Below are 9,523 nucleotides of genomic sequence, written 5' to 3' on the forward strand. Positions count from 1 at the left end.
CCCTCCCTGTCCTGCATTCCTAATCCCGTGCTTGCTTTGTTGTGACTCCCATCTCATCTCACTGTGTTGGGGGAGTGAATGTAGGACCACATGGTCCCAATTGTGGGTCAAACCACGACACAGAGAAAAGCCAAACCCAAGATAACTGGAACAGAAAATCATAGAATGTTGTGAGTTGGGAGGGACCCACAATGATCATCAAGTCCAACTCCTGTCCCTGCACAGGACAATCCCAACATTCAGACCATGTGTCTGAGGGCCTTGGCCAAATGCTTCTGCAATCTTGTCAGGCTTGGTGCCATGACCACCTCCCTGGGGAGCCTGTCCCAGTGCTCCACCACCCTCTGCCTCAAGAACCTTTTCCTCATGGCCAACCTCAGCCTCCCCTGGCACATCTTCCTGCCATTTCCTCTGCTCCTGGCATTCGTTGGTGGCCCGAGAGAAGAGATCAGCGTCTGCCCCTCCTCTTCCCCTTGGGAGGAAGTTCTAGACTGTGATGAGATCTCCTCTCAGTCTCCTCTTCTCCAGGCTGAACAATCCAAGCGACTTCAGCCTCTCCTCATACGGCTTCCCCTCTAAACCCTTCCCCAATTTTGTGGCCCTAGAGAAAGTTGTAAAGTTGAATATGGCACAACGTACCCATGCAGTGGGACCAAGAAGGATGCCAGATGTTCTCAGAGAGAGCCTTCCTGAGAGGTCCATCCAGGGCTTGTGCTTAAATTAAGACTTGTAGACAGTGTGGACAGGAAGTGAGCACAGCCAGAGGTACAGCGTGAAGACTCAAAACCAGACCAGAATGTCAAAGAAGGCCATGTAAAAGATTAAAGAGAAAATCTCTCCAGCAAGATAGGGTCAAAATCCCCCATTCCCTTGCTGGAGAGGGAGTGACTAACAGGGCTCCCCAGACTGTCTAGGCACTGCAGTGTCAGACTGTTTTCTTAATAAACCGGACAGTGGAAAACAGGCTGAGATGCTTTAGCCATTGGTAATTGGCATGAAAACTCAGACTGAACTTGAGTCTCTGGTTTCCTTTGCTCAGTAAGAGCCTCTTTCCTCTGACCTAAGAAAAAAAATAGGAATGAATGTCTGGCTGCCACAGCCAACTCTGATTTGCTGGATTTAACATTAACTGCTGAGTCTTGAGACTTCAGCTGGGATCCAGGAATGCTAAAAATCAGCAAACTCCTCCCCCTCTGCCACTCATCAGCCTTCTAGCAAGAGAAATTACAGCAATGAATTGATAAAAGCAAGTGGAGACACAACCCCAGCTTCTTGCTCACAGGTTATCCTGTTAGTTGCTCTGAGGCAGAGATAAGAAAGAAGAAAAAATGGAGTGTACAGAGCATCAGGAAGGATTGAACCCACACCCCGTGCAGCCAGCCAACTGCCAGACATTTATACAGCATTTTGTCTCCAGACAAGGGGCAGCACAAGCAACAGAGCTTGAGCCTGGGCTTCTACCATGTTCCCAAAGACTCTACCATTGCCAGATCCCATTCTTACTACCTTGAAAACCCCAAGTTTAGAACCAAGATTACAACTTCTAGCTTTTAAACCATCCACCCTTTTCACTTGACTCCTGAGCTGAGAAGTTGAAGAACACCGAAAAAACCCAGGTCTCAATATACATTACTGAGAGCAGGGCTTTCTCCTCAGCATCATGTTTATGCAGCACAGCACCACACAGAGTCTGTTCCACTTGCAGCTATCCACATTTCTGGCTTCATTCCCTGTGTCACTCCAGCTCTGGAGGTGGGCCAGCTATAGTCATCTAAGTCTGATGTAGTCACTCTTAGTAATCTAAGAAGATAACCTACTTACCTGCAATGCAAATACCTGAGCCGGCAAACTTGACCTTCGTTCTTCTGTAGGCCTTGACGCTCAGAACTAAGTGACAAGATAGGGCACCCACACTTTGAACACAGCCACGCTCAGACATTCCTGCCATACTTGCTTTCTGAGCCCATGTGGCCTCCCAAAGGCAATCTGCATTCCAGGCACGCTCTGAAAGGATGCCGAGGGCTGCAGTACTGCCTCCAGAATCCAATTCCATCCATTTCCTAGGACACAGCTTCAGTTTCCCTGATCTGGGGAGTAAATCTGTCCTGCTTGACCTGCGAGGAGAGCAGTCCCTCTCAGACATCTATTCTGTCATCTATTGTGACTCTGCAGAGTATCTGTGCTCTCCACCATGACACACTTCAGATCTGAAGTCCAGGATGTCAGCACAGAGCTTCTCTAGGGTGTCAGTGGTTCCCATGCAGTTCATACACATAAAGATGCATAGCTGATAGTCAAGAGCAAAAGATTTTGAGAGAGGAAGTGTATTTGAAAGTACAACAGAAACCTGGACATCTATCCTGTACCAACTACTCCAAAAGTAACAAGAATTAATGCCTCCTGTGACACTTCCCATGTCAGTGTTTTCACAGTGCTATGCTGCTCACGAATAGCTGTCTTGGGGTTTGGGGGTTTTTTTTGGGGGGGGTCTCTTGTTGTTTGGTTGTTGGGTTCTTTTCTTTTCTTTTCTTTTCTTTTCTTTTCTTTTCTTTTCTTTTCTTTTCTTTTCTTTTCTTTTCTTTTTTTGTTTCCAGTCTCTAATATCTACTGTCCCTTCCATGGACAACAGCAGGAGACACCACAGAAATCCTACAACCGTATCAGGACTTGCCTGCCATAAATCTCCATGTAAAATATTTCTCTTCCCTTGATTCCCCCAGACTGCATTCCCAATGGCAGGCAGGTACTGTTTTCAGGGAGGCTGAGGTTTCCTCACAGGAGCAATCATCTTTTGACAATCGTCTTTGGGACCAGTCAAACAGAAGCAGAAGAACATTCATGTCCAAGCAGTGAGAAAGCTCAAAGCACCTGCTTGTCTGGAACAGCCAGCCTCAAGGGCTGATGTTCCCATCTCTCTGAGTATGAGAAAGGAGAAGCAGCAGCTCCATTGCAGTTCTGGCTGTTGCTGGGGAAAAGGAAGCCAGAAAGAGAGGAACTCCCCTGTGATGAGTTGGTTCTGGCTCCTAGCACCAGCGGCGTGAGCTGGAACAAGGGAGACTCCCATGTAATGAATCGTCTCCAGTTGCCAATGGTGAGCAAAGGAGCTTGAAATGAGTGACCTCCCTGTGCAGTGAGGTAACACCACCTCCTAAGGAGGAAGAGCAGGAGGTGCCTTCTAGAACAAGCAAGAACCTGCCAGGAGGGTATAATAAACCAGGGCATTTCCCTGCGAGAACAACAGAGCACAGAGGAGTTCTCATTAAATCATTAAAGCAGGGCACACTGCCAAACTGCCCACAGCCCTTTCAAAAACCATGCCCCATCTTGCAAGCCATCCCACAACCATGCCTTCTCTGTGAGAGAGGGCTCCATCCTGTTCCTTTTTGCCTAGTCCTGTCTACATATCTGTGAGGGCATGGTACCTGCAGTAAAAATCTGTGCAGCTACTGCCAGGAAGGCGTCTGTCACCACTGTCTCCGAGTGCAGCGAGATGTTCAGTTGGCGGGCAATATTCCGGTAGACGTTGGGGCGAATGTATTCCAGCTCATCCCCTGGAAAGAAACAGTCAGGAGTCAGCATGCAGAACACCAAGTCCTGCTCTCATCATTTAGGAATTACAGCTGGGGCCATCCCACATCTTCCTCTAGCTGAAGAGACTTCACCCCAGCTCCACCTTATTTTAAACATGCAGCAGAGTGCTTAGGGTCATTTAGATGCAACCCCCTGCCACCTGCACCCTGCTTTCCTAGTATCTCCTGTGCATGGGACGTCTAAAGGGAGTGGGGACAGGCAGTGGCTGCAGTAATCCCTGACGTAAATGATGTTCCCAGGCTGGATGCTTGCCTTTCCTCCAACACAGGAGACAGGCCTCAGATAAGCAAAGCCACCTCATTTTTCTTCAGAAGTGAAGAGGAGGCATGTACATCCACATAAGCTTTTGAGAGATAATGCCCTTTCTCAACACCCCATCAGACTTGTACAAAAAAGCCTCAAGATGAGAGCAACTCAAGAATGCTGGAGGCTGATGAAAGCCAAGAATCCACCCAGAGCTACAGAACATTAACAGACCAAAGAGACTATCAGCTCAGCTATTCTACGCTCGCAGGCACCAAGTGACGATCTGCAATTCCTTCTCTCCTCCAAATGGTTAGAGATGTTCATTTGCCTGGCTGACTTCTCAGCAACAAGGTTCCCAACACACACACAGACACTTGCTTTAAACTCCAGGTTGTTTTCTTCCCAGCTGGGAAATGCTTGGAGGTGTTAGCCTCGCTTGAAGACTAAGATGGTCTTCAAGGACAAGCAGAGAACCTCCTCCCACAGGTGTGTGCTCTGGAGCTTGGGCAACAGCCGTAAAGCTTTTCCTCTGTAGCAAAACAAACCCCTTTTGAACAGTAGAATTATGAAAGCCCAGTTTCCAATGGATTTCTCTCTCTACAGGGGTTCACAGATACTTAATGCAGGTTGCAGAGCTGCTGTAGGAGCATTACATAATGCAAATGTTGCATGGGACCAAGGGCCTTTCTGTGTGGAGAGTCCTGTTTGGTTTAGATTTAGGACACTGTGTCTCTCCTGCACAAGGGTGCTCTGGAGCACCCAGGGGGAAGAGGAGAGCTGTCACAACAGCTTTACATCCCACTGCATGACCCAGATGACTTGCCCTAGTCAAAGAGCAACTGACCCTCCAGAAAATTTAATTTAGATGGGGACTGAAAAGGAAGATGACACCCCAGTCAGGAGGTTGTTACAGTCATTAGCTACTGGACCTTAATTCATCTGACTGGTCACTGGCACTACACACAGCAAAGGCAAAGCCCAGCTCTACAGAATTCCACAGATGAGCTCTCCAGGCCCTATGTGTGTGTGGGACTGTCCCACACAATCTGATGGCAGCAGGAAATCCTGTCGACACATGGTCAGCCCTGATAAGAAGAAACGTTACTTGCACTACTTAACAGCTGTTTTCTCCTCTCAGGAAGCACACAGGCTTCCCTGTAAATGCGAGGAAACGGGGATAGCCCTGCCCGGTTAGCTGGGAGGGAGCCATGGGAGGCTGGGATCAGAGCTTGGTAGCCTCCCACTGTTACAGCTTTGAACAAGCAATGCCTGGAGGCCCCAGATGAGATCAGGTTTTGGTTGGAGGCTCACATGCTGCTGAAGCAGGACCTGCCCTGCAGCAACGCAGAGGAAAGCAGGCAGAGGAAGAAAAGCAGAGGAAGAAAAGCAGAGGAAGAAAAGCAGAGGAAAGCTATCCCAGGCTCATGGAGACTCCCTGTCCCTGCGGCCCCAGGACCTCTCCAGCAGCATGTTACATTGGTGGCAGTCTTCGGTGTCCATGTTCAGATGCCCAATTGTGCATGTTGCAACATTTAGAGCAATTTCTGTGCTTCTCCTTCCTTCAGTTATCACAGAGGAATAACTAGGGCAGCAGTGATAGTTCCCACAGGCAGAAGCTCAGCACAGCGGTGAAAGGGCACTTGCCTGGGCCTTAGACACTGGAAAGACAAGTTGAGATAAACCAGATCTCTGACACATACGGCAAGTTGGTCTGGGGTGTCTCATTTGGCCATACCATTAGGTTTTACCACTTGTGACTCATTAATTGCACTAATTAGCTGCTAAGCCTCACTGAGCTAATGGGCTCTCACTCCCCAAGACCTGTGCCCACCAGCCACTTCATCAGACTTTCTACTGCTTTGGCACATGAGAGAGGGCTGGGAAATACTCTGCCTTCTCATCTCCACAGGTTTCTCAGCACTATCACGGAATAAAAACTGGTCTGGCTTGTTACACTGCTTAGTAAGCAGCTAAGGACTACTGCTCCTGGCAGGTGGCTGGACACCACTTGGCCTTGTAGTGGTTATAACTGCAAAGGGGAAAAGAACAGGACGGGCCATGTGGCAGGCAGCGTTTCTGAACAAACAGTTCAGAAACAACTCTTCACCCTAATCCAGAGGACTGCTCACCCTTCTTGTTGCATGGGTACCACTCTCCAAACAGATTTGCTCAGAGAAGGTGCCAAGTTCCTGTGACTATCAGCCAAATCTTTCCATCTGGACACAAATAAGTAACGAGAGTCATCCAGAAGACGCCTTCAGATCCAGTCTGCCACCTGCTTGCCCTTTAACATGCTCCTGGCCACCCACAGAAGATCTGGTTGAAAGCAAACAAATGTCAACTCCCAACCCTGGCAGAGAAGAAATGGAGAACAAAGAGGCAGTGAGATTGACACCAGAACAAAAAAATCCTAAAGACCAAACAACCACTGGAAAAAAAATATAGAAGTAAAGTCAGCATAGGAGAGAAAAAGTGAAAAATAATTAATGGGGGAAAGAGAAAAGTCAGTTAAAAGAAACACAGCTATGCCTTAAAAAGAAACTTGTGATAATATCAAACAGAAGCACAAAGAAAGGGGAGAAAGTGGGGAGACCAGCCTGGTCCTCAGTTGATTAGGCCCAGCTTCACCAGATTTATTTGAACTTTGGTGTAATTAAATCAGAAGCAAATGCTAGTGGCAGATGTGAATTAATAGACCAGCCTGCAAGGAAAGAGGGATGTTGGAAGCAAACTTCCAAGAATGAGTCTATCCAGATCCCAAAAGACAAATGGGTAGACTTGACCATGCAGGAGGCTAAAACCTAAAGCAAAAGGCCAGGCAACTGTCTTAGAGGGCGTTCCTGGTACAAGCACAACTCCAGAGCACATCTTCACATAACTGCCTACAGACATAACCTTCAGATCGCTCTTCCTGCAGCCCCAGCAGTCTAGTCTGGGCACTGAATGGCAGTGTAAGTTAGGTGGCATCAGCCAACTCCTCCTTGCTCCAACAAACAGCGAGAAAACTCATGTCTTGCTGAACTACTAAGGTAGGCAAAGGAAAATTAACCACACTGTCAACACACTGTTATCGAAAAGTGGCTTTTATAAAATCTCCAACACACACGGTCTAAGCAACTGCCCCCAAATTAAATGTCCTTGCAGGTGAGTAAGCAACTGATGAAGCCCAAGGCTAGAGGTAGCAGTACTCTATGAGGTGCCAGCTTGGGCTGCATCACAGCAGCCAAGTCACTGGTGTCTGGAGAAAACACTGCAAGACCTGTTCAAATGCCAAGCTGAGAAAGACTACTGAAACTACTGTGAAAACTGTTACACAGCTGGAGTCTTACGCAGATAAAATGAGTTTGCTGTTGGGCTTTCTTGGACTGCATCATGCTTTTAAGTTGTTTCAAGTCCTTAGAAAAAAAAAAAAGAGCTCTGCAGAAATGCTGTGCTGAGCAGTGCTCCAAGGGACTGAGAAAATGCAAGGAAAGGAGCTGTTTAGGGAAGATCATAAAAAACAAATCTAAATGCACAAAGCAGAGAAGAAAAAACCTCTGTATCATCACATGAAAAGTCTTTTGGCACTCATCAGTTCCAGAAACCTTAGCCTGGCCTGAATTGCTCCCTACAGGTTTCAGCTCCCACCTGTACCCACAGGACTCACCTAGTCTCAGCAGTATGGTGGACACCTCGGCCAGCTTACCGCCAGGCACTGGTGCATTGTGCTCAGGTTTGCTCCAGCTGACACCTGCTCGAATGAGCCTCGAATTTATGTAGTCTCTGCAGAGAGCCTTGGCTTCGGACACGAGCTCCTTGTCAGTGGGAGACCTGTCAAAAACTTCCATCACCTCTGCAGCAAAGACTGAGGAACGGCGTAGCACTTCCATCCTTGGCTGCTGAAACCCCACCTCAGCATGCGCTTGCTGGAAGGCTGAGCTGATGCCTTAGAGGAGAACCCACAGGAGCCGTGTCGTAATCAATCCTCTGGTCTCTTGGTTTGTCACAGCTCCCAGCAGCTTTTCTCAAAAGGCCAGTTGTTCATTTTACCTGGTGAATAAAAGCATCTGTAACCCCTCTAGCACTGCAGAGACGTAAATCACAATCCCATGTATTATACCTTACAGTTACACTAAAGTCAGCAGGATAGTTGCAAAACCTCTATCTTGGTGCATCTTCCAGACAAGGGACATTCTTCTGCCTTTCAGCTGCTCTGACTTTCACCGGCTGCGCTTTTGAACTATCAAAGTGTTTCCTCTTTCCCAGTTCAGATTCAGCAGCCCCAGAATTACCCTTCAGAGAGACTAGATAGTCAGAATGTGGAAACAATTCACAGAATGTGTAGACAATCTCAGCTTGTTTCAATTAAACTGGGAAAATAACAAACAAACAAACAAAAAACTGATTCCTAAATACCAGGTACAGTAACCTCACAAGATATCAACAGACATTCCAGCTCAGTAGGTCATGGATCTTGCTGAAGAAATGGCAGTATTGCAAGAACAGGGCTACCAGAGCATTTGGAATATCTCACTAAAGACAGTTTCCCACATTTTCAGTTTAGGTTTTGATTCTGTTACTCTTTTTCTCTTTTTTCACATTCTACCCCCCTCCCCTCCCCCAAATCAATGTGCATACTACTTCTCAAAAACCTTAAGCAACAGCAGAGAGAGCAAAACAGAAAAGCAGATTTTTTTAAAAAAGAGTTTTCAAGAGTGAATGCCTGAAAAAAAAAAATTATTCAGAGGTACCTGAATTAATTTCTTGATCCGACTTTTAAACTTAGTGCTGCCTCTGAAGTCAGAGTCAGGCCAGTCTTTATTCAGATAATAGTAAATGTATTTCTCAGTCCCCAGTTTTAGACATCTACTGACAATAACGATTTTCAAACAAAATAAAGCCATTGTCCCAATGAAAAATCTGTTTACCTCTTGTGTTGCCTTTTCCCCCCTCAGTGATTTCTTTTTGGGTTTGCTTTCATGTTGCTTTGGAAGATCTGCATCAATGAACACCTGGTTTAGGATTCATAGGACACTGTCGCTCTTCTCCTCTGGAGAGAACCAACCTTCCCTGCCCTGCTCTCCGCAGGTTCTCACCAGTGTCTCCTTCCCCATCTCCATCAGCCCCGCATCCCGGCTGCACCCCACCGGGATCCTCGGGGATCCTCTGCTGCTTTTAAGGGACACAGGCGAAGAGGAGAGCTTCTTGCTTTAACCTTGTAAGGAAGATGGAATAATCGGGAGGTGGGGTTGCTAGAGCTGAGAGCAAGGCTTTCTCCTCCCCTTTCTTCTCTCTTAAGGAGGTTCCCTGGTGTTCAGCTGCAATCGTGCAGGGGCTTTATTCAAGGACTCCTCTTCAGCGTGATGGTAAGAATGTACTTTCTGGACCAGGTTACCCCATGTAACAGACAGCGATGGATGCACTGCTGGAATAGGAATAGCTCCCAGTGAATTCCCACAGTGCCTTGTGCAGACACGATGTTGGCCAGTCATTTTCATATGTGTGGTGATTTGGGTGCCAAAAAGACTGGTGGTTGCACTGGGCTGGCACTGGGCTGTAGTCAAACCCAGCCGCTCACTCACTCCCCCCCAGCCAGGGGATAGGGGAGAGAATTGGGGGGCAAGGGGAAGGAGACTTGTATAGTAAGATAAGAACAATTTAATAATAATAATAGTAATCCCCATGTTGGCATTTGTGTCACTGGGGG

General features: G+C 47.4%; 1 protein-coding gene across 1 annotated transcript; it reads right to left on the reverse strand.

Moving 5' to 3' along the window:
- Nucleotides 1-1,821: 1,821 nt before the first annotated feature.
- On the reverse strand, nucleotides 1,822-7,706 carry BOK (BCL2 family apoptosis regulator BOK; the record flags this gene model as incomplete). The annotated part of the gene is made up of 3 exons (XM_010173536.1): nucleotides 7,484-7,706; nucleotides 3,423-3,551; nucleotides 1,822-1,887 (listed from the first exon to the last, which is right to left on the reverse strand). Coding segments are annotated over exons 1-3 (418 nt in total), but the record flags the coding sequence as incomplete, so codon positions are not given.
- Between the last annotated feature and the right edge of the window lie 1,817 nt (nucleotides 7,707-9,523).

The sequence above is a fragment of the Antrostomus carolinensis genome, unplaced genomic scaffold (assembly GCF_000700745.2).
Source record: "Antrostomus carolinensis isolate BGI_N321 unplaced genomic scaffold, ASM70074v2 scaffold17468, whole genome shotgun sequence".
Lineage (NCBI taxonomy): Eukaryota > Metazoa > Chordata > Aves > Caprimulgiformes > Caprimulgidae > Antrostomus > Antrostomus carolinensis.